The sequence below is a fragment of the Prunus dulcis genome, chromosome 4 (assembly GCF_902201215.1).
Source record: "Prunus dulcis chromosome 4, ALMONDv2, whole genome shotgun sequence".
Classification (NCBI taxonomy): domain Eukaryota; kingdom Viridiplantae; phylum Streptophyta; class Magnoliopsida; order Rosales; family Rosaceae; genus Prunus; species Prunus dulcis.
Genome location: NC_047653.1, coordinates 13,086,069 through 13,110,929, shown reverse-complemented (window position 1 = coordinate 13,110,929; position 24,861 = coordinate 13,086,069). Strand labels below are relative to the sequence as shown.

General features: G+C 36.7%; 3 protein-coding genes and 1 non-coding gene across 5 annotated transcripts; 2 read left to right on the top strand and 2 right to left on the bottom strand.

The window, feature by feature from the left end:
* The first annotated feature begins 398 nt into the window (after positions 1-398).
* LOC117625968 (vascular-related unknown protein 4-like) lies at positions 399-1,501 on the top strand. Its single transcript, XM_034357575.1, has 3 exons — positions 399-878; positions 1,049-1,117; positions 1,259-1,501. Exons 1-3 carry the CDS (start codon positions 513-515, stop codon positions 1,397-1,399), a joined length of 576 nt encoding a protein of 191 aa, XP_034213466.1. The 5' UTR covers positions 399-512; the 3' UTR covers positions 1,400-1,501.
* Positions 1,502-10,815: 9,314 nt separating this feature from the next.
* On the bottom strand, positions 10,816-10,886 carry TRNAG-CCC. The gene has a single exon. It is a non-coding gene; the product is annotated as a tRNA-Gly (tRNA).
* A 301-nt stretch (positions 10,887-11,187) lies between these two features.
* Positions 11,188-15,197, bottom strand: LOC117626726 (electron transfer flavoprotein subunit alpha, mitochondrial). The gene is made up of 8 exons (XM_034358544.1): positions 14,965-15,197; positions 14,643-14,825; positions 14,223-14,434; positions 13,494-13,657; positions 13,077-13,235; positions 12,568-12,620; positions 11,872-12,012; positions 11,188-11,500 (listed from the first exon to the last, which is right to left on the bottom strand). Exons 1-8 carry the CDS (start codon positions 15,055-15,057, stop codon positions 11,423-11,425), a joined length of 1,083 nt encoding a protein of 360 aa, XP_034214435.1. The 5' UTR covers positions 15,058-15,197; the 3' UTR covers positions 11,188-11,422.
* A 1,396-nt stretch (positions 15,198-16,593) lies between these two features.
* On the top strand, positions 16,594-24,762 carry LOC117625797 (protein disulfide-isomerase 5-3-like). 2 transcript variants are annotated; one of them, XM_034357358.1, is made up of 15 exons: positions 16,594-16,797; positions 17,894-17,984; positions 18,345-18,439; positions 19,009-19,066; positions 19,213-19,394; positions 19,517-19,574; positions 20,188-20,228; positions 20,408-20,482; positions 21,395-21,451; positions 22,259-22,325; positions 22,463-22,609; positions 23,229-23,450; positions 24,097-24,249; positions 24,338-24,415; positions 24,491-24,762. In XM_034357358.1, the coding sequence occupies exons 1-15, from the start codon at positions 16,757-16,759 to the stop codon at positions 24,566-24,568; spliced, it is 1,443 nt and encodes a 480-aa protein (XP_034213249.1). In that variant the 5' UTR covers positions 16,594-16,756; the 3' UTR covers positions 24,569-24,762. The 2 variants fall into 2 exon arrangements, with proteins under 2 accessions (XP_034213249.1, XP_034213250.1); XM_034357359.1 differs by lacking the exons at positions 16,594-16,797; positions 17,894-17,984 and having other exon boundaries at positions 19,218-19,394.
* The last annotated feature ends 99 nt before the right edge of the window (positions 24,763-24,861 follow it).

Here is a 24,861-nt window from a genome sequence, read left to right as displayed (position 1 = left end):
CAAATCATTATTAAAATTGTTGATGGTGGGGCATATCTTCTGTGGGAAGAGAATGATTAGATAACTACTAGAGTTTATCAAACTGTTTAAATATACAAATAACTTCTCCTGCTCTGCTGAGATATAATAAAATGAGCAAAGAACTAGTCCAAAGTCTTCTGTGACTACATATAATTTAAGTGACTCATTCAACACAAATTTAGTGGAAAGGTAAGTCCACCCTAGAAAAATTTGGCAAATCTCTGTTGGTGTATATCTAACCTTACACCACAAAGGTCAAACCCTCTCTCTCAGAGGCAGTTGCTGCAGCCAAATTTTTCTCCTACTCCCTCTTATCATGTGGTCCCTACATCAAGATTCCAAGGCTATATATAATTTCCCTCTGTTCTCTACTTACTCTACTATATATAGCTACTCTTCTCAAGACTTGTTTTCTTGAATTCCCCAACACTACTTGCTGTATATATTTTCCTATTTTCATCATCTTCTTGATTCAAAACCCTACTACACAGATGGAAGATCATCACTCTATTAACTCTATGATGAGAAAATCTGTGTCTTCTGAAAATACAAGAGCCACTTCTCATGAGTCCCCTGAGGAGAGTAGTTGGACTATGTACTTGGAAGATTTGTTGACAAGCAATAATGATGATGGGGACGATGATGAACGCAGTCCCTTCTCCTCATATGGTTATGAAAACTCTTCCATAATCTCCGATGCTGCTTCTGCGGTTACCAGAAAGTTGAGTGCTATTAATGGAGAAGTTTTAGGGTTCGATTATAGATCGAGTTTCGAATTCGACAGGAAAAAAGGGAAAGAAGATTTTCTTGATGATGCTTTGGAGGATACGGCTAGCTCTCCGGTAAATAGTCCCAAGGTGAGGATCCTAATTCCTAATTAATTCTTCTTCTTTTTTGTTGGTCTAATGCTTTTTTAATCTTGTTAATTTCAAGTCAAATGTTTAATTTATGCTTACCAAAAGAAAACTTTAATTTATATTCAGCCTTTTAAAGATTTAATTAATTTTCATTTTGCTCTTGTCAATAGGTTTTTAATCTAAACCAGTCAGATGTGAGACCAACACAGCAAAACAATAACCCGGACATATCTTATACGGTAAAACAGCAATTAATTATTACCATTCTTTTTTCTTTTTTTTTCATTGTCTTTTATTTCTTCTGTTTTTTTGTGTTTTGGAAACAATGCGTTATTAATTTATATCTGCACCTGATTGTGTGTTGAAATTTTGTTGTATAGGAGAAAGGAAGTACTTCTGGGCTGTTAGTAGATGAGAGAAATGAATTGGGCTTTATTGGGAGGGAAAGTGACTGCACAGACCTGAAGAAAAGAGGACTTTGCTTAGTTCCTTTCTCTGTGGTAGCAAACTATTTTGGATGATTTATTAATTCTTGTCAATGTCATCACCATATCCATTTACCTGTACTTCATCGCAGTGAATATACATATACATCTCTCTCTCTCTCTCTCTCTCTCTCTCTCTCTCTCTCTCTCTCTCTCTCTCTCTCTCTCTCTCAAAACTAAAATGATACTTGATTGATGGTGTATATATATATATTATGATCGATCGCTTTTATCATATGCTATGGAGGAAGGGACATACTTTATGAATCATTATTTTCAGTAAGAACAGAACAAAACCAGTTGTCCACCATACTGAATATTGGATAAATATCATCAAGGAACAATAAAATAATTATAGTATCATCTACCTAAAACCAAGCATTTTTCTTCAGCAACCTAATTTCCTAATTTTTTTTTTACAAAAAAAAGTCCTAATTTTAAAAAAATTAAATGGATTTTTCTTCTGTTCGTTGAAAGGTTAAACAAATTTGTTTTGAAGTTGTTTTTGTCAACGCACGAGGAATTTAATATTGTTGTTATATAAATTTTTATTCTTTTGCAGTTTGCTTTTTCTCATTGATTTACAATAAAATAAAATGAAAACAAAGTCGCCGCGCATGAATTATATGAGGAAAATAGGTTGACATTCTCTACCTACTCGATTGAGATCTTCTCTTCTTTACAACCCACCACAACTATCAACTATGCTTTCCAAATTTCCGGCTTAAGGTCAAGAGAGTAGTAAATCTTTTCAAAGCCTCTTATAAGCTTTTTGTAGCACTAGAAGAAGAAAAATTCCATGCAGTGTCTTATTAATTCTTTGCACGTAACCTTCATGGATTCAAAGCCTATATGTTCTAGCTCAATAGAAGAATCCTCGTTAATTTGCCTTCCCACAAACCCACAATCACGAAAAAGTATTGTGTGACACTTAAACACCTAGTCTAGTGACTCCCACAAGGTGGGGCATTAACGGTTAATATGTGTATTTAAGTTTTACGAATTCATTCAACTTAGGTAGAATGATGTGTGTAACATCCTGTCCCGATTTCAATTTTAATTTTAATTTTCGAAATTTTAACATAATTGGACGGTTTTGTCCTTAGGTTTTTTTTAAGTGGTTTAGGGTTCACTTTTTGTTCGGAACTGGTTTTTGGAATTTTATTCGCTCAACTTCATAGTGCTTGCTCTCACGAGTTCGTAGACACGTACCACGCATTGAGCTAGAGTTAAAACAAAGAAGTTACGGTCAACGAAAGTACAGTGCCACAACCATAAGTTTTGAAAAAAATCGAATTATTTAAACTCATGACAATTTCTCTCTCCTCACTTTCTCTTCACTCTTCGCTCTCCCCGATTTTCTCTCCTCTCTCTCACAAAAAAAAAAAAAGAGAAGCACAATGCCTCCTTGTTTTCCTAACGAAATTTCGACTTTGCCTAGTCGCCGTAAGGCAGGCCACAAGTCGGAAAATCTTCCCCGCCAACCTAGGCCGCGATATTCCTTGCAAAAGGTAGCCTTCTTCCTCCTTAGCACTTTCCCTTGAAAACCCGACCAGGCCCGATCGAGAAATTTTGGTCACAAAACCTTCACTGATTTGGCCATTTTTAGGCTAATCAGGCCACTTTTTGGCCGGGGTCCAAAAGTAAAGATTGTTCCCCTAGTTGTGCTTCAACTTTTGGTATAAGTCTTTCCTAGCGATGTTGAGTTTTTCTATCACCAAAAACCTATCCCAAACCACTGCCACTGTCGGCGGCACATGGACCTAATCTTGAACTCAGTGCATGATACAATAAATAAAAGAAGACTAAAAGGTCAACCTTCCCAAAGAATATCTAAAAATATATACCTAAACAAGATCTGCTTCCTCTTAGGCTATAAGTTATCTCAACTCACAAACCTATCAAAAAATATTTTGAGGTGTGAGCATCAATAGCACAGTAGGGACGTAAAACCTTATCACAGTAGATTGATAACACTAAATTAAGTGTCATGGCATCATGTAGTCACGTATCAAATTAACAATAGTAATGCATGAGTGCAATGCAAACTTCTCGTATATTCCTATTAATTCATATAACTGAACAAACATACTTTGCACGTCTCATACCATATTCTTATACCACTTGATCTCGAATGCCCATTTATATGAACTAACACTCATCTCAATCATTCCATAATTCCCCTTTTGTTAGTCATCTTGCTTAACTCCCTATCGCCAGTCTCAAAACACCCAATAAAAATCATGTGCACTGTGGGATCCATAGAACTTGGTACCTACCAAGAATTAGAATCAACTACCCAAAAGAAACTTTCCAATACTCTCTTCCATAATTACTTAATCAACCCAAGAATTCCAATAATCACCACTCACATGAATAATTTCTCAAATAATTCCCTCTTTCACCAATCACATTTCAAATGCATCTAAACCAAATTATAATCACTGATCATCAATATTCATATTCCAAAATTAAATTTATATCCAAGACCAAGAGTTCATAAACATTAAGAGAAACAATATTACATCCTCAAACCATCTCAAGTGTATCAACCAATTAATATCAAGAATTTCATCATTTATCATACAATCATATAATATTCACGAAATTTAATTAAATAAACCTCCGTAAAGGTTCCCCCGAGAAGCTCCCAACCTAGATTCCATGCTAAGAGTAAGACATGCCTCTCCAACACCACGATGAAATACAAGTCTCACGGTAATTGGAGTCCCTATTTCAACAATAAAAAGTGTTACCATTTGTCCCGTAAGTAGTAATTAAATGCTGTCCAATTTCTTTATAACTAGGGTTCCTTACATTCCCCCCTTAACTCTACTCCAATTTCATTAGAGGCCTTCATTTTACTAAAATGAAAAATCTGTCCCTGAACGTTCAATAATTACACTTTGGTCCCTTAACGTTTTGATAAAGGACAAAACTGCTCCCAAAAATTGCATAATAATTTGCACACAGGTCCCTGCTGCTAATCCAGTTATTTCCCAGGCCAAATTCCAAAGTTTCTTCTTCCAATCTCCATCTCAATACCATTTACACAATTAAACCTCATATAATTTATCCAAATCACTCAAGTTATGCATCAAACTCCAAAATTGTCACATGCTCTCTCCAAAGTGGGTCCATTCATGAGTTGATGGAAGTGGTTACATGTTTATTAGTTGCTGCATAATTGTAGGAGTTTGCATGTCCTTAGATTTTAGTTGTTGAGTAGTTGTAGGAGTCAAATTAATCCACTTCCATAGTGATGGCGCCGTGGGAAAGCTTCCCTGTACCCAATCGCCTAATCCCACGAGCCATGTCCCAAGCACATAACAAAAAACCACAAAATCTCATGAACATGAACTCTGTACAATATTCCAGCAATCAAACCAACCTAAATCTATATCTCACTTTCTCTGAATTCATTTTCAATCCTCATATAAGCTTCCACTTACAACAAACAACCTAAATAACAACTTAAACCATTGGATTGAACCTTACAAACTGAAAAACCCCAAATTGAACGAATTTAAAAACCTGAATAACAGCACCCAAAATATACGTATCGAAGCACTATAACTAAAGATATGATTTTCTGAAGATGTTGAAGACAATTTCTTTCGTTTGAACCTGTACGTATCGAAGGAGAAGAAGAAAGAAGTCCCAGCTGACTTTGGGCTTTTTATCCAGCAATTCTCTAAGATTTTTTTTTAAACTCTATTTCAAGCAATCCAACCGGCAGCTGCCACATGTCACTTTTTGAGTGGATCAGTTTTGAATATTCATTAGAAATTCATCGGGGTCCCAGAAAAATTCCCGAAAATCCTACGAACTCATAATTACATGTACTTTCATCTTATGACTTCCAAACTACCATTTGACTTCCACAAAATTTTAAATATTTTCTTGTTCACTTCTAATAAACCACAAACCAAATTAAACCAAATTAATTCAAATCAACTCCCAAATTTTCATAAAATTCTTTGAAAATTATGAACTATTTTCTAAGCATCTCAAAATATTCAGGGTCTCACAGGGCCCCTAGTTTAGTGACTGTTTTTCGATCTAAAATGATCTCCACGTCGTCCCGAGCATGACAGTATACTTCGATTGGCAAGATCAGAAAAGAGTCCTTAATTTGGAATCACTGCCAAGGCAAGTGACAATCGCCTCTTCGGCTCAAGGGGTGCCAAGTATGCAGCATCAGGTGGGAATCAGAAGCGTGCGTAAACTGATGTTGGGCATCTGATTGTTAGTGGCATGGCTTTTTCTGGTAAGCATATTTTTGTGTCGAGGACTTTGTTGACAAGACGGGGGAGACCTGACATGTAATAACCCAAAACAAAATATTAAGGAAATAACAAAATATCTAAAAAGTATGATTAATATCTTCTAGCAAAAAGACAATTTTGCCCTCGCATTATTTAATAGGGAAAAAATTGACTTTTTGATCGAGAAAGAATTTGGTAGTTCCGCTTGCGCCGTTGCGTAGAGCACGGCCAAACGAGTTCAAAGACACGTAGTGGGCCCGAATCGGAGTTGTAATGAAAGAGTTATGGTCAAAAGAGTCTCAGTGGCATAACCGTAAATATATCGAAGTTGGATCTATAAAAACCCAGCAACTCTCTCTTCTCGCGCGAAAAAACGGGCCACCGCCTTCCAGAGCTAGCTGGCGCCGTCTCCGAGCACCCCTGGCCACGGGACCAGTGGCGTTGGAACCACCGTCGAGTCCCCTACCTTTCCCGGTCGATCCCCCAGCCGCCGGTGACCTGTGCTGGCCAGAAACTGCGAAAGAACAACCGGAGCTCATCCAAAATCACAGAAACTTCAAGGCCTCCGATCTCCCTCCTCCGGCCACCATTTCCGTCGACCCAGGCACCAGAGGTCCAGTCGACCCGCAAGAGGGACCTTCGAGTGGTCCAATTAGCTCGGACCATCTGTGAGTGGACTTTCTTTCATGAATGATTTTATATAAATGAGTTACATAAATGATTTATATAAATAAGTTTACTTAAATGATTTTACATTAATTTTATATAAATAAGCTTTTATAAATGAGTTTATTTGACTAAGTTTTATGAACTGTTCTTTCGAACATGTTTTGTACTGTTAAGTACTTTGATCTACGTGATGCTTAGTTACTGAAGCCCCAGTAATATAAAAAGTTGAGTTTGAGAACTTTACTAAAGGAGATAGCAGTTAAGTTTCAGATTTACTGAGATCCAGTGAGTTATTAGATTTTTCTCAAAATAGTTTATTTTAAAACCACCATGTACCCACCCTTTATTTGGTGATTACCCAGAGTTGGACCGATGTCTACGGACATCCAGTCCGTTTTCAGTTTACGTCAGTACACTTGACTTTGCCTCAAGAGTTTCGGGGACGCTCGGACCGTGAGTGCCAGGATTTGCGGCTCGGCAGATTTGGTGTCCCGAGACCTGCCAGGATTGCGGCTCGGCTGACTCTGTGTCCCCGAGACCTGCCAGGATTGCGGATCAAGCTGACTACGGTCCCCTGCATCCTGCCAGAGCGACTCGAGCTGACTTGGTGTCATCGAGGAATCTGCCGGCGGATCAGGCTGATCATAGTCCCCTGATTTCGCCAGTTTGCGGCTCGGATAGACTGCGTGGCGGCCGAGACCTGCTAGGGGAATTGACGGATATGACCGGGGTACAAATAGGTGGTATTTTCAAAGGATTTTGAGTTTTCTCTTATTTAATTATGACTTTCAATTATTTTATACCAGCTTCTCTGATTTCTCAGGCATTGATGTCTTTATATTTGATCAGTTATGCAAGTATATTCATCAGCATACTTATTCATGCTTATTGAATTTCTTATATTGGAATATAGTTAAATTATCGATTTATATCCTTAGCTATTTCAAAACGGGGGTTATTATGTTCTAACTTGTTTCTAAGAACTGTATTTTTGTCCACTCACAATTTTAAACTTGTTTTTCGCCCCCAGGCAGTAGATGAGTGCAGGCACCCACCATCGGGCCATCCCTAGCTTCCGCTCCACCAAATAAGGTAAAGTTTTGCGGAAAAATCCCTGAAACTTTGTGAACCTTAGAAAATGCTCTGATATCTAGTTTTACCGAAAAACTGGAGTTGAGACCTGTAATTTGAGATATTCTGGCAGTTGGTGTGGATTTATTTGATTGTTTGACAGGTGAAAAAATTTTGGGTTTAGTCAAAATACATGGGAGACTCTGCCGAATTTTCGGCAGAAGTCTAAGGGAAATTTGAAGAGAATTTGAGACGAGAAGGGTAAAAAGGTCTTTTGTGCCCGACATTCGCCAGGTGTCGGACACGCACAGGATTCGACTCGGATTTCAAAGCGAAAATTGGGTCGGGTCCTGTCATGATAGGACCCGGACCAAATTCCGCTTTGGAATTCGAGTCGGAACCTGTGCGTGTCCGACACTTGGCGAATGTCGGGCGCAATTGACCAGAAGTGGCCGATCACGGAGGCCGAAAATTGACCGAAACTTCAAGCTCAAAAATCCAATAGCTACACTGAGAATCGATCAATTCCTACCCAAAAGGCAGCTAGAACAGCTCGAGAGGTTCAAAATCCATACCTGGGTCGACGAAAATGGTGTCCGGAGGAGGGAGATCGGCGGCTTTGAAGTTCGGACTACGTCGGCCGCTTCTCCTCCAAATTCCGGCTAATCCGCTGTGGCTGGCGGCAGGAGGTGGCTAGGGTAGGAAGAGGACGTCGTCCCGGTTTTTTTGGTACCGGCCTTGTACACAGCCATGGCCGGTGGCCGGAGATACGAAGGAGAGAAGGTGACGGACGAGGGAGAGAGAGGGAGGTCGGCGCGAGGAGAGAGAAATGGTGAGCTGATTTTATAAAATCCAACTTCGAAATATTTAGGATTATGCCACTGAGACTCTTTTGACCATAACTCTCTCGTTACAACTCCGATTCAGGCCCATTACGTGTCTATGAACTCATTTCACCGTGCTCTACGCAACGGTGTCTGTAGAATTGTTAAAATCCTTCTCGGTCAAAAAGTCAATTTTTTCTTAATAAAATATTCCAAAGGCAAAATTGTCTTTTCACAAAATAAATTATTCATTAGTTATGAATTTTAGGTTTGGGTTATTACAAGACCAGCCTCGAGGGGTCCCCAAGGTCTCCTTGATAATTCTCATCTCAAACATTCGTGGGCTTAGCAACCAATGAACATTCCTACTATATAGATCTTTCTTCAGAAATTTCTTTAGGCTAAGAGGCCAATCTTGGTCTCCCCTGCTTGTCCGCTGGGGTTCTTGATCAAGAAAATTGGAGGTGGCGATTGGTGTGTGGCTATATCTGTTTTGATGCCTATAATACGTTTTTGAATATGTACGAAGAACCATGATGCTTTCTTTAGATCATAGGAGGCTTTCTTTGACAATACATGCGTAGTGATGAGATGTGTTTCAACAGTTTTGCGGTTTATGTTCGGTTGGATCTATTCTAATACCCACAGTATGGTTTTGACTCGATACTAAGAACTATGATGCTTTCCCTATATCATAAGAGGATTTCTGTGACAATGCAGCTTAGTGATGGGGATGTATTTTAAGGGTTTTGTGGTTAGGGATGACAGAAATCCCCATCGGGTCCCCAGCCCTAATAGGGGGAGATTTCGGGGCCAAACAAAAATCAGGTATGGGGATCCCTGAATTTTAAAAATCCATGACGGGTATGGACTGGGGATGGTATTGACATTCCCATCCCCGAACCCAGCCCGATAATTATATGTTTCTTTTTAAATTAATAAATGTATAATATAATATAATATTTTGTTATCCTAGCCCATAAAAATCTCCCCCATAGCTCTCTCTTTTCATAGCACTGACCCTCCCACTTTTTCTTATCCTCATCCTCCTCATTGTTGGTCCTATTCCTGTGACTATTGGAGAGTTCAAAGCCATGGGCATTGTCAATTTGAGTGAAAAGCGGCTCAATGGAAGCATCCTTCTGGAAACTGGTTGGGCTTTTTTGTTGAAGGAGTTGAGATTGGAAAAATACTTTCTTCTATGCTAGGGATCAATTACTATAGGATATGATAATTATTAGTCTTCCAAACATAAAACTATTTGAGAGTGAAGGGAGTGAAATCATATATTTAGTTAGATTTTAGAACATCAAAGAATGATAAAGGTCTCTTCTTGGAGTTCGCACATAGTTCCTCTATTGCCAAAGCATAAATTGTCGAAATAGATTCATGTTTTGAAACTCTTATTTTGCATATCGATTTTTATATTTAAATTAAATGTATTGAATGATAATTGAATGTGAGGATTAATATTTTTATACAAAAAAAATTAAGGATTCGGGGCAGGGATAAGGGATAGCCTCCATATGAAGACAGGTATGAGAATTCTCCAAAACTGATAAAACGGGGAACCGAGGATCTTATTTTCTACCTCAGGATTTTATTGCTTATGTTTAGTCAAGATTAGGCAGTACTCTTTCCTACCCCAATATTTTATTTTCTCCGAGAAGGTTTTAAGGCTACATTTGGGATTGTTTTTTTTAGCCAAAAACCTGCTTCGCTTTAAAATTAAGCAAATTAAGGTTTTTGGTAAAAATAAAATATATTGCTTATTTTAAAAGCAGTGGTCTTTTGACAGCAACTTTTAAAATTAAGCTCTGAGTTGCTTTTCAAAGTTGCTTTCAAAAGAAATAGAGATAAGCCTTCAATAAATTTTTTAAATTCCCAAAATACCATCATTCATTTTTAAAAATGACACCACCTCCACCTCCACCTCCACATCCAACTCTACCAACTCCACGACCATCGCCACCACATCCTCCTCCGCCACCACCATCACCACCACATCCTTCTCCGCCACCACCACCATCACCACCACAACCACTACCTCCTCCTCCTCCATCTCCACCACCTTCACCACCTCCACGTCCATCATCACCTCCACCACCTCCACCTCCACCACCTCCACCTCCACAACCGCCACCTCCACCACCAACTCTTTCACCACCATCTTCACCTCCTTCTCTTTCATCACCTCCACTACCACCACATAATTAGCGCATAACACTTTCAACATCATGTATATTTGAGTTATTATTCATAGTTACAACAATTTTATATTAAAATTTACCAAATAGTTTTGACACTACTTTTTGTACTAACAACACTTTGAAAGAATTATTTATCAAACATGAAACTACTTTACTTTATAGCTAATTATTTTCAACTTGTAATTATTTAACGAAGTCATCATTAACATGTTAGTTCTTAACATGTAATATTTCCTATGGGTTTAATACCATCTTTTCTCCTTGGAAAAAAAAAAAAAAAAAAAAAAACCATCTTTTCTCAACAACAACAACAAAAACGCATGTCCCTCTTGTACATGGCATGTTGCCTAATTTGGATTCTGCAATTAGTTTTATTTTATTTTAACGAAATATAAAAAGAAAAACAGTTTTGCGCATCCAGGGAATCGAACCCTGGTCAGTACCGTGGGAGGGTACTATGATACCACTACACCAGATGCGCTTGTTCATTCTGATGTCACCGAACAAGATATTTATACATAATGGATTACCAAAGATCTTTTTTCTTCTTCATCATACACAGATTCTGAGAATTAGAACGCGAAATTTATTTCCCATTTGACTAGTGGGAATAAACTTCTCTGGCTACACAACGGCTCTCTATCCAACTCCTAAAATATAAAGACATCGTGGCTCTTAAAAAATACAGAATCATGAATGAGAGGAAGAGAGGATAATGTTGCTCAATACAACTGGGATGCCCCCAATGTTAGAAAAGTATTATAAGGGTCGCCAAATGGAAATCGTTGCAAAACGGATGCAGAGTAAATTTAATCCACAAGTTCGATATAACACAATTTCTTCACGATTTTATTTGAGGGAAGGCATATTCACCAGAAGAATTATGATGGTATTATTAAAATTCCAATACCAGGTTCTGATATTGTTACTATTATGAAATATGGAATTTCTGATGTACAAAGATGTTCAGCTATCTTGCAGCACATTTTTGGATGCGTAAACTGTTCAGGTTATGACTTATTTATTCTCAGGAAGCTTCTCTAGCAACTCTGGTATCACTTCAAAAATATCGCCTACAAGTCCATAGTCAGCAACCTGTAATGTACATCAAAGAGTTTATTATTAGAATGGCAAAAATTAGCAGCATGTAAATCCATTTATGCCATATCTTTCCAAAAATGCTTGACAACTACATACAGAACAAGTTTTGCAGAATGAAAAATCCTTAAACCAAATACATTATATGGTCCACATTTTAAGAAACTAAGTTCTTGTTTTTTTTTCCCTTCCCTTTTTGGCATCTGATGAAGCAAAAAATTACTTCGCCTTTAGGCTCTTTCAGCAAGGACTGAATTCGGCAGACTTTGAAAAGAATGCATCTTGTATCATAACCTTCTGATCTGAGAGGCCAACTGTACTAACTACCATTAACCTTGACAATTATGAGAGAGAGTTTAAGCCATCACCTGGAATATGGGGGCCTCTGCATCTTTGTTCACAGCAACAATGACCTTCGAATCTCTCATGCCTGCTAAGTGTTGAATGGCTCCAGAAACACCAAAAGCCATGTACAACTCTGGGGCAACTATCTTTCCAGTTTGGCCAACCTAATACACAAAGTAACCACATTTCTAAGACCCGGAGAACCAAAAAAAAATTGAAAATCAGAACATAGGACTAATTATAATATGCACCCTTTGTGAGCCATCATAAACATTTACCCAATGCATTTCATATCCTCAAGATAGTGCAAATGGTTAAGATTCATGACACCAATTTATATTATTTAAGATGTAGGAAGAGATATGGCGAATAATGTGAGCATTCAAGTCCAAAATATGTCTTGCCAGTTATTAAAAAGAAAAAAGTATGTGTACTAGAAAAAGTACTTCAAATGTGGCATCTGCACTGCGAGCCTTCTAGCTGGGATGAGCAGCTGAAGCATGTTTCTATTTTTGTGTTGCATAATGTCAACTAGTAAACAAATTAGTTTTGACAGTTTCAAGACCATGAAGAATGGGCTACAAATGAAACACTTGATGTGGGAGGGGCATGAGTGAAGTTCCAGCTTATGGTGTATTGAAAATGCTGAAGACAGCAGGCATACATGCATAGAAGTCAATACATTCTTCAAAGTTGGAAAGAACTATTATCAACGTTACCTGAAGGTCATTGGGAACATATCCTGCATCAACAGCAGCACGAGTAGCTCCAACTAAGAAAAGGAGAAGAAAGAAATGTCAGATTTTCTTACCCATTTGCAACAACAGCATATGCCTGAGTATGGAAGGTTCAAATTCTTCAAATTCTGAATATAATGCCTATGACAACTCAACTACATATCATATTAAAGTTATGAGAAAGCATGGAAAAATTAAAGTTATGAGAAAGCATGGAAAGTCATTAGCATGACGCATGACAGGTCATCAGCACATATGCACAGTCACAGGACGAGTCGCACACGCAGAGGCAAACAACAATAAGACACACACAAAGAAACAACACCAAAAATAATACAGATGCTGGAAAAGAAAAGAATGGAGTTCTGAGCATGAAAAATATTACAATGGAATTACCAACAGCACTAACAAACACATGCACAAGAATACAGATGCTGGAAAAAAAGAAAAAGGAGTTCTAACCAAAAAAAAAAAAATTTACAAGGAATTACCAGCTGCACCAAGTTTCTCAGCAAGTTTTTCTATCATTTTGAAGTTTTCAGCACTTTTCAATGCACGGCCCCCACTAACCACAACACGAGCATTCCCAAGATCAGGGCGTTCTGTATCCTGTGATGTGTGCTTTACATATCGAGATTTACCAACAGAATCTGCAAATGAGATATTAACCCATGTTAATAGATCTATGTTTTAATTGCCAATTAGGTAGCAATTTAGCAAATTGATCAGCCAGATCCATTTGAAGGACAAAAATCACCCAAGACACTGTTGATTTTGAAGCATTACCACGAAAATGAATCCACAGATGGACATAGAAGCAGTCACATACAATTCTAGTTAAATAAATTAAATTTTAAAATTATATTTGGCCGCTAAATAGTTTATGGATTAGAAAATGACAAACAGACCTTCACCAAAGGTGGAGAGATCAACCTGGGTGATAGGAGCTTCATTTGATTTTGAATCAGCTAAGATGGGGGGCACTGGAAAGGATGTTGATCTAACTGTCAACAAACAAGGTCCAGCACCAGTGTATCGAACAGTACAAAGTGCATTTCCAGCATATATTGGCCTGTCATATGAAAATATCATCTTACTTCTAGCCAGATGAAATCGACATTTACCATGGATACATAGTCAAAAGTCAACCAAGAGATGCTTACGCGGGAACATGGAACAAACCCGTCTAGATCCTTGCCAAAAGTTAAACAAGATACCAGAGCTAAATGTAAGCCATGCTGGCTTGCATCTGATTTGGATAAGTTGAAACTTTGGCAGGGAAATCCCTGAGTTTCTACCTATCGGGAAATGGGTTGACAAAAACCTTTTTGCCAAAAAATCAGAAGAATAAAGAATTAAAAGCACTTGAATTTTTACTACAGTAAGGACGCATGTAAAATGTTGACTATAAACTGTTCAGATTTGAAAAGCTTTTGTTGTCTGGTGAATTATAATATGGTTTTGCTAATGCGCCCGTAGTGGCTTTGATTGGTTGTATTTTCAGTGAATTGCTATTTCATTATGGTGTACTGTTTCTTTTCACTGAAGTCATTACGTGCGAAAGAAAAACAAATTTCAAACAACAGTTAACGTAAGAGGAGAAATGATCACAACAACAGCCATATAACCAAAGTTACCTGACAAATAGATGAGGGTCTGAAATTTCAATCACATCCGTGATCGGAGAAACATCTAAAAGGGCAGCTGCCCTTGGCAGTATGTTCTTGCCAAACGAACCTGAAGCAGTGATTACATGTGAGTACCCGCCTTTCTGCTGAACCAAATGGATCAGTTTAGCCCAAGGTTCTGCTAGTGGATGACTAAATTCATCAGAATCAGCGACAAGAACCTACACAACAGTAATTGATCACATACCATAACACTCCACAATTTTTAAAATCCCATTTAATATTTACCAACCAAAAAAAAAAAAAAACCTCATTCAATCAATTGGGTCAGTAACCCATTGGGAAATAAGCAAAAACACCACCAAAACAACATCAAGCACAAGACTTTATCATAGATTAAAAAGAACCAGTCGACGCCATTTGAGATACCTCAGAAACTGAAGGGTCACATGAAGCGGCGTTTGCTGCGGCTTCGTGAAGGGCAGAGCCGGAGCCTGCCAATAGCAATGAAATAGGATTGTCGTTGCTTAAAGATTTTGCAGCCTTTACCGCGCTCACTGATTGGGGCTTGATAGCACCACCTTGGTGTTCAGCTAACACCAGTGTGCTAATCTATTCAATCATTTGAAAAATTATATACAATTAAAAAATAATTATTAACTAGATTGAATAGTTGAACTGCCATATCTAATTGAAAATATTTTGAAGTGAATTTTGAATATTTGTGGTGAATGAATGAAAGTGAACTTACGGATCGAGAATTGGAGGTGGAAGCGATAATTCGTGACGTGAAGGAAGGACTGATTCGTTTCCTCAAGGCTCTTAGCGCAGCTACACTTGCCATCTCTCTCACTCTCTCTAGCTTTGGGGATGATGATGAAGGAGGTTGAATACAACTGCCTGAGTTTTGAAACTTTCTATTCTACTGTTTACCGCCGGCGGGGCGACGAAATCAAATCAGAACGATTCGTGACCTTGAGTTTACAAAATGAAGTAAGGTTTTTTCTTTTACGAAATACGACATTCCGTTTAAACGGATAGGATTTTTCGTGAAAAGAGTCACATGCAAGTCACGTGATCACTTTTTTTTTCCTTTTTTTTCTTTTTTTTTTTCAGGTTGCCACCTTAACTTCTTTTTTTACCATATTATAATTCCTAGTTTTTTAAGTATTATGTTTGAAACTCACATGGATTTTGATTCCTGATGTGTGATAGGGGAATTGGAGTAATTCCAATACATGAGTACAAAAATTAAATACATGGTTGTGCTCCCTAACGTCTGACAGTCTTGTCAATCTTCAATTTTATTATATTGTTCAAAATTATGTAAATCGATATTAAAATTAGTTGTTCAAATCATACAAGAACTATTCAAACCCCCAAAATTTGGGTTGATCACAACAAGAAGAATTGAAAATTGGGTTATTGATTTTTTGTTTCCAAACCTTGAATTAGAGTGAATTGAAAATTGTGCATGTAATTGCACAGTGTCTGCAAGATATCACTCTCCTATTTTCTTCACTGAAATGTTTTTATTTATTTATGTGTATTTTAATTTTGAGTGCATTTAAGTATATTTAAGTGAGTTTTTGGCTATTTTTGAATTTTTTATTTATTTATAAAAACTGATATTTATGAAAGTAAAGGGTAAATTTTTGCTATTTTTGATAAAAACTCCATTTTCAATACTAGTGGTTCTTGATTCTAAATCTAATGAATATTATGTACACATCTTTTGAAACTATGGGTTTTCCACCTTTTTCTAATCGAGTTTATGCACACGGGCAAAGGATGAAGATCATAATTAAACTAAAAATTGAAATACCATTCTGATGAAAGTCTCAAAATTTAAGGGTTGTTGCATATAAAAACTTAAATAAATATAATTTTGTTGGCGCCCAAGTGAGCGAAAGTGAAAATAAAACGAATTTTGTTTATTTGTATAAGATCTGTTGGTCACATTATTGACTAATGACCACTTTTCTAATACAAGTGATCCCACATACATTAGTGTGTCCATTTCTATAAAGAGAGGTGATCAACAAAGTGGTCAATAAATGTTATACAAATAGTATTATTGAAAAAAAAATTAGTATAGGTCTAAGAGTTCGATAATCCCTTATGATTTAGAAAAAAATCCATATAAAAATAGTATAAAAATCTACCATTAAGGAAAGTCAACTACTAATTGCGTGTTACCAAAATTAGCGCAAGAAAAAAGAAAAGAAAAAGAATGAAATAAAAGGAAAGCCTTTATTCTCATTTAATTTACAGAAGCGAGATATTGTGGGTCCGCACTTGCACTGGGATCTGGCCCCTTGTACGAGAGTGATAGTTTCTTTCCGTACTAAGTAAGCTGCACCGTCGCACACAGGATCAATAAAAAAAACACGTGAAGGCAGAGCAGAAAGAGAAAGAAGCTAAGGCGAGAGGCGAGAGGCGTAGGCAAGGCAGCTCTCTTTCCCATTTCATTCATTTTGATTGCTCGGGAACTGGGATTAGAGCTCTCTGTTGCTCTGAAATCCACACCCTTAATCTCCACCATGATTTCCACCGGCAAGATCAAGTCCGTCGATTTTTACAGGTCAGATCTCTCGCATTTCCTTTACTTCCCTTCACTGTGCATCAGCTTTGTTGTGTGTGTAAATCTGAATCTGATTATGGAAAGCTCAATTTCATTGTGTGCTTGCGTTGGTGCATTTGGGTTATGAATTATGGTGGGTTAGAGAATGAATGGCTTGGATGCGCGAATGGAATTGAAGTAATTGTTGGGTTGTAATCAGAATTGATGATTAATGTAATAATCGTGTAGAAAAGTTTGAAAAGATTGATGCTTTTGATTAGTTTGGTGGCATAGAATAACTATTGGTTGATAATCTTGATGGCTGATGTAGGAACGAGTAAGTTGTGTTAGTTTTAGGTTGTTTTTGGAAGAATTTGTAGTGTTTGATTGCTAGGATGAACATTGGAAAGGGATGCAAAACTGGTGAGGAATATAATTGCCAATTACATTTTCTGGAATGGGCATTGATATGGAATTCCTATTTTATTTTGCTTTCTTTTGATTTTGTTGGTTTGTTTTTTTTATTTATGGGTTGGTCAACTAAAGAATGAATTAGCCACTCCATAGATTTGCCCATGCCTTTTCAAAGTTCATTTCAACAACACTACCTGAGAGTAAGGAAGCATTACCATATTATTTGGAGGTGCTTAGTTGAAGCATTCACACTAGAAGATTGATTGTTTTTAGCTTCTGGGTGTCTCTCTTTATTATTTTCTTCTTATTGTTTGGGGGAGAAATGTCAGAGAAACAGGATGCAAAAGCAGGCGGAAATCCCAGGGAAAAGAAAATGTATAAAGATACAAAACAAGTATCGGCAAGCAAATCCACTTTCAGAGTCATAGTGCATTGAAATAAAAACTTCAATTTACATGGGCTTATAATTGTATATACTTTCTTAATGCATTAAAGAAACTAATTTTACATACTTAAAGTTTATAGGTAATACAGATGGAGATCGCTTTGTATCTCTTCTCAAAAGTTTCTTGTGAATAGCAGGAGAAAGAAAAATAGACCTGTGGGGAAATTTAGTGTGCAATATTTTACTTATGGTGGTTGTTCTGATACTTTATATATATGTATATATTAATTTATGCTACAAATGTTTTCCTATGTCCAGGAAAATTCCAAGAGATTTGACTGAAGCATCATTATCGGGTGCAGGATTATCTATAATAGCAGCTCTTGCCATGATGTTTTTATTTGGAATGGTAAAGCAGCTCCTATATCTTTAGTTGGTTACTTATTCAAAGTATTAAACTTTGACTGTTTAGAGAATGAGTGATGATCCTTTTTCTCAATTAATGCTTGTTTTGGTCCTGTATGGATGTGTAACCTTTTTTTTTTGTCTTCTAAATTTTCTTTTGGAATTTCCATTATTTTCTTTCTTTTCTATAATTTTTTTCATTGAGATATTCTTGTGGCTAATGTACCTCATCATGTCTATATACCATCATCTTTTCCTTTTTCCTTTTTCCTTTTTCAGTAATCTGTTTTGGCACTTTATTACTAAATTTAGTAATAGTGACATTTCTTTACATCTGATGGTACTTACGATGATCATTTTGCAGGAACTGAATAGTTATTTGGCCTTCAGCACCTCTACATCTGTTATTGTTGACAAGAGTTCTGATGGGGACTTCTTACGTATTGAATTTAATATAAGGTAAAGTTTCATAGCTTGGATTGATGTTTTTCGATGTTTATGAAGTTATTGAGTCATGTTTAGCTTACTATGTTCGTATATGGAGTCGACACTATCTTCAGGCAGCAGTGGTACACAATCAGATCCTATATATGACACATATGGCCAGAACTTTTGAATGCTAGTTTGACGTGATACTGCCGAACCACATGTGATGAATACTTAGTAGTATTATATATTGACTGGCATCAATATCATGGTTGAGAGTTGTAGGACTTATCAAGCGTGGACAAGGTGATGCCTGAGTTCCATGTGCTTGCTTTAATTAGGTTCAAATGATTCCTAGGTGCATTACTTGGGAATTTGTAGGCAATGCTTTACTCGGCTGAAAGGAGCCAATTAGATTGTCGAAGCATTAGGTTATCAGGGTACCCCCTCTGTTACTCAGGGAAACTCTTAAGTCTTTCACTTTTGAAGTATCAACTTATATAAACTCCCTTCCACCCCCTCCCTCTCCCTCTTGCCTCTCTCTCTCATTTTCTTGTGTTTTATTTATTTAAAAAACTAACATTATCTCAATTTTCATGTAGTTTTCCTGCACTCTCATGTGAATTTGCATCCGTTGACGTGAGTGATGTGTTGGGAACAGTAAGTTTCTCTCTCATTTTGTTTTGTCTATATTATCTATTCTGTTATTGATTTTTGCTCCCTACTGTTAAAGATCCTTTGTAGTCATTTTTTATATTCTTGATGTGGCATCCATCTGGCCTGAATTCGTGCCCTCTTATTTTCAGAACAGATTGAATATAACGAAAACAATTCGCAAGTTCTCTATAGGTCCAGATTTAAAACCCACCGGCTCTGAGTTCCACTCAGGACCCGCTTTCCATGACATTAAGCATGGGGATGGTGATGAATATGGTGGTGATGGCTCTGTTTCAATAACCGCTCGAACTTTTGAAAAGTTTACTCACCAGTAAGTAGGCCAACTTTTAATTCCATACCTTTCATATTTAAAGCCACTGATGTGGGTGACTTCTGACTTTATGTTGCAAAATAATACCATTCCTGATTTTGCATTAAACAATTCTTTTGCAGGCATCCAATTTTGGTTGTTAATTTTTATGCTCCTTGGTGCTACTGGAGCAATCGTCTGGTAAATTAATTAGCTTCACAAGTTGCTCAAATTTCTTTTGATGAAATGTTAGCTATGTTAATGAATCATTTTATACAATCTTGTTATATACTTGCGTATGTATATTTTATGGTTATGGCATGATGGCACAGAATTTAGAATCTCATCTTGTAGCCAGAAATCAAAGGTTAGCTCCTGTACGATGGGAAAAGTTATTATGTCGCAGTTTTCATTCTGAGGATTTCTGCAGCTTATTTAAATCTTTTAAGTTTTTCCACAAAAGAAAAAAACAGATAAAATCTTAAAGGTTGTAATATATGTAATGTTTCTTCTGACTTATTTCATACATTGTCTTGAATCGTGGGAACTTGTTTTGCCCCCATTTGTACCTTTGATCATGTGTGTACTCGTGCGCATATGACAAGCCACAAGATCCTTGAGTTAGTTCATGGTGCCCTTTCTTCATTTTCAATGGAACTGTTGAACGGTACTTGTGCGCATTAAAAGTTTGGTTGATTGAATTGAACTATTTAGTCGAAATCATCCAAAAGCTGTATCTTCTTTCTGTGTTTGTTTCTTTTTCTTGTATTATGTTCCTGCTTCATGTTCTCTCTTCTTTTTTTTTCTTTTTCAGAAACCTTCATGGGAGAAGGCCGCCAAAATAATAAGAGAAAGGTGCTTCACTCTGAAAGTTCTACTGTTTTCTTCCAGATTTTATGACTTTTCAAGTGGTACTGTAATATTTTTTATTTTGCCACACAATCTCCAGAATTTGAAGTCCATAACTCCTCTCCCTCTCTCTCTCTCTCTCTCTCTCTCTCTCTCTCTCTCTCTCGTGCCTCCATGTTTAACAGATATGATCCAGAAATAGATGGGCGTATTCTTTTGGCGAAAGTAGATTGTACTGAAGAAGGTGACTTGTGTAAGAGGTATATTTTAGATTGGTTATTCCTACTTTATACTTGATTTTCTAATTTTTATGGATTTGCAATAGATTTTATATTGTACTTTTCACTGCAAACATATGCACTTTCAGTTCTTATTAGTTGTATAAAGAAAATCTCAAAGTTTAATTAATATTTCTCGTTCTCCTCAATGAAACAAAGGATTTATACATTGCGATATTTAATAATTCACTTACAGTGGAGAATAAAACTGAAGGACAACTCCAAGGAGTACTAATTAGCGCAGGAACTTATTGCACTGCAATAATAATTTTGTAAATATCAGATTTTATTTACCATTAATAAATTTATAAAACAGTAAGTTTAACTTGAAATGATCAGGGTGGTTTTTATCTGGCTTGAAAGGGCGGTCCAAACTCAACATGAAAGAGAAACCTACTTACCTTTGAAGAAGGTTTTGCAACAAGTACTCTAAGCTGCCTTGCCTTAACTGGGGTGGTTTTCAAATAACAGCACTAGGACATAGTCTTCTGAAATGCCAATTGGAGCTTTAGATTTTATCTTGAGTTTAGCGTTCTCATCAATATAGCTTCTTGCTTACACATGAGTATGTTTTGACTGTTTTTCTGCTTGAACGGAGAACTGTTAACCTCAGGGTGGGAACATGGATGTGCTCATGTTTTAGTCTGTCTCTGTCCTATTTATTTTCACATGCTAATTTTGTATGATTGCTACAGTTAAGCCATCAGTCATAGCATCCTGGAATTGAACCACCATTTGAACTTTTTTCATATTCAAATAGTCATACCTTATTGCCTTACGTTACCCCAAATACAACATTATTGTACTCTTTTTTACTTACCTCACAAGTTTGCTTAATGTACCACTGGCTTCCTATATTTTATATTATTAACTTTGTTCCCCTATAATGATCAGGAATCACATTCAAGGATATCCGTCAATTCGTATCTTTCGTAAAGGAAGTGATGTGAGGTAAATACTACAAAATTTTGCCGACTTTTAGATTATTTTGAACTGATGTCTAATCATTTATTTATATTCAAGTTGTCATTTATTTCCTTCTTCTGTTCTTGGAGTTTTAGTTATTCTAGGTTGCATTTAATTATTTAAAACTTTTTTCCTTTGGATCTTCATATAATTTGTATGTGCATTTATTAAACATCACCTGAGGTTTGGAATCTTTCTATGTGCTCTTAGGTTTCATTTCAATATGCGGATTTAAATGCGAGTTTTGAATTTAACTTTTGACTTAAATTGTTTGTGTCAAATCAAATGTCAAAAGAATGGAAAATGTAGAGTTTTGATATATGGAAAATAAAATTATGTTTTCAAGGGAATTAGTGAGTTAACTCGCAATAACATTTTCTTGATTATTTGAAATCCATGTTATTGTAAATAGTCAATTCATGTATAATGCAAATCCAAATCCTTAATTTCCAAGTCATCTATGTAAATGCAACCTTAGAGCCAATAAGGTCTTATCAAGACATTTCTGATGCCTTGGTTGTGATGTGAAGCTATGTGCATAGTTTGCTCATTCTGTGAGCTTTATAATATGATAACAGTATATAAAGGTCAATTCTCTCTCTCTCTCTCTCCCTCCGCCCCCTCCCCTGTTTCAGTTTCCTTTTTATTTTATTTTTCCCTTTTATATAGACCCTGAGTAATTTGTTTAATACCTTTGTTTCTCAAATTCAGATTTTTGCCCCCTTGACCATGCCTGTCTTGTTCATATGAAGCTTACCTTAATCAACCTCTTTCTCTGGAATTCTGTCACAGGGATGACCATGGACACCATGATCATGAATCTTATTATGGAGATCGAGATACAGATAGTCTGGTTAAGGTACAAGCATTCATAAGTTTCAATTAGCCTTACAGTTTCCTATGTTTAACTTTGACTTTGAACTCGTTAATACTTGTTGATGAAATTTTTGTTCAATACCCCAATTGAGATTGCAAACCCATCTGATATCCTTGCAGACAATGGAGACTTTGGTAGCACCTATCCCTGTTGAGGCCCAAAAACTTGCTTTGGAGGGTAAATCTGACAATGGGACTGACAATGCAAAAAGACCAGCACCACTGACGGGAGGGTGTAGAATTGAAGGCTATGTGCGTGTGAAGAAGGTGATCTTCCATTGATTGAAATTAATAGAAGCATTGGGCATGTTAGCACGTATGAAATTTGTTATTCCCACAGAACTCCTTGATTTCTTCCTCTGCTCCCAAACCATCTCACATGCTTGGAAATGCAATGAAAAAGGAGAAATGAAAGGGTAGTTTCAAATACTCGTATCCTTCTTTCTTTTTCTAAAGCATGCCTTGAGGTGCTTCACATGCGTAGAATTGGTATGAATAAAGAGAAAAATGCGAAGGGGGGCACTTGTGACTGCACAAACTTTGGTTACCAGAGCAGTGCACATATGAGTTGCCCTACTTGAGAGCCACATGTGCAGTCATGACAGCCAGCCTTGGGTTCTTCATGAATAAAATTTAGCCGTGTTAGGAACTAAGCTACAGTTGTGTAGTTGGTACCCTTACGAGTCCTACCAAAAGAGAGAAAAAAAGGTCCTTAAGCAAGTTCTTGTACTTGATGGTTAACATGAACAAACAAAAGAGAGAATATGGTACCAGTAAAATGCATTATATCATTATCACAATTCTCCTGTCAATTGAGCCAACAATGAAACTCTTAGCTACTATCATTCAGTAGGAATTTAGGTATGATTTGTCCTCTACTGTGCAGGTTCCAGGAAACCTTGTCATTTCCGCGCATTCAGGAGCCCATTCCTTCGATGCTTCTCAAATGAACATGTCACACGTCATATCACATTTTTCATTCGGTAGGATGATTGCTCCTAAGGTGATGAGTGATGTCAAGCGATTGGTACCTTATCTTGGTGGAAGCCATGACAGGTTGAATGGTCGGTCTTTCATAAATCATCATGATCTAGGTGCTAATGTTACAGTAAGTTTGTCACTCTACACATCTTGGCATTGTGTTTGCTTCTCTATTGTTCTGTGCTTGTACATCAGCATCTCAATATTTAAGTGAAATCAGCAATATATAGCTGCATGTCCATGATTTTTAGGTGTATGGATATTGGTGCATTGAGATGGGTGGCGCACACAATATATTATGTTTCATTCTAGAATTTCTCTGTGGTTCAAATACTTTTTGAATGATCCATGCATCTGTCCCTGCTCTTTTGAGCTTTTAAATGTGTTTACTCTTTTTGAATGATCCTATTTTATAATGTTGGCTTATAAATTCACCAATAACATTCAAAACTGTCCATTTTATTGTATTGATCTTCTACCTCCCTAGAGATGCTTTTACAGCCAACAAACGTTTCCTTCTGGATGGAGTTGGAATACTAATATAATTTTGATTGTTTTTTATGGTAATTTTCTTTGAGTACTAAAAGAGTGTTGTTTCCTCTTCTTTTATAGTAAGTTTCTTTCAATAATTATTGCATCTGCTCACAATATTCCTGGAACCCCTGTTTATTGACTTACAACTGAATAGATCATTAATGAAGTTTATTTGGCTTGTGAAGAATTGCTAATGTTTACACTCTTCTTAAGTATATTTCTGGTAATTGCATTTGCAGATAGAGCATTACCTTCAAATAGTGAAAAGCGAAGTTATAACAGGAAGAAATCATAAATTAATTGAGGAATATGAGTACACAGCCCACAGCAGCTTGGTGCAAAGTCTTCAAATACCAGTTGCAAAATTCCATTTCGAGCTCTCTCCCATGCAGGTTTAATAACAAACAGTACGGTATTTGTGTACTAGTTTTACTCTCTTTGTTTCTCATCTCTTTTTCTTTGTCTGTCTTCTGTACCCAGGTGTTAATAACAGAAAATCAGAAATCCTTTTCACATTTTATCACAAACGTGTGCGCAATAATTGGAGGTGTTTTCACGGTTAGTATCTTCTATCTTTGGTTCTTTACTTCTCTCCAGATTGCGTACTAATTTATTTTTCCCTTTGGGTTCCAGGTAGCAGGAATAGTGGATTCAATTCTGCACAACACCATTAGAATGATGAGAAAGGTTGAACTAGGCAAAAATTTTTGATGGATAGGTGAAATTTCGTTAGTATACAATGAATTGTTTATTTGCAACACCTAATTTAGTGAGGATTGTTTTGTTAACGATGACATATTCCTTTTAGAACAAAAATAGAAAAATGCAATGAGAGAAATGCCACATTTTCCAGTTAGAGTTGCCAATACAAAATCAAGTTTTATGAAGATTTTATGCATTATACATTTGGCTTCTATTTTATTTTATTTTTTGAGAAAGAATTATACCGAAAATGTGGTCATTTGTGAGATGTTCTGGGTTTTCGAACAGGTTTTTTCTGTTTG

Coding starts and splice junctions, on each gene's coding strand:
- LOC117625968 (XM_034357575.1), top strand. CDS start 513: ATGGAAGATCATCACTCTATTAACTCTATGATGAGAAAATCTGTGTCT. Junction 879..1,048: donor CTCCGGTAAATAGTCCCAAG/GTGAGGATCCTA, acceptor TCTTGTCAATAG/GTTTTTAATCTAAACCAGTC. Junction 1,118..1,258: donor ACCCGGACATATCTTATACG/GTAAAACAGCAA, acceptor TTTGTTGTATAG/GAGAAAGGAAGTACTTCTGG.
- LOC117626726 (XM_034358544.1), bottom strand. CDS start 15,057: ATGGCAAGTGTAGCTGCGCTAAGAGCCTTGAGGAAACGAATCAGTCCT. Junction 14,435..14,642: donor GTGACCCTTCAGTTTCTGAG/GTATCTCAAATG, acceptor ACTGTTGTGTAG/GTTCTTGTCGCTGATTCTGA. Junction 13,658..14,222: donor GACCCTCATCTATTTGTCAG/GTAACTTTGGTT, acceptor TTCATATGACAG/GCCAATATATGCTGGAAATG.
- LOC117625797 (XM_034357358.1), top strand. CDS start 16,757: ATGATTTCCACCGGCAAGATCAAGTCCGTCGATTTTTACAG. Junction 19,067..19,212: donor TGAGTGATGTGTTGGGAACA/GTAAGTTTCTCT, acceptor TCTTATTTTCAG/AACAGATTGAATATAACGAA. Junction 19,575..20,187: donor GCTACTGGAGCAATCGTCTG/GTAAATTAATTA, acceptor TTTCTTTTTCAG/AAACCTTCATGGGAGAAGGC.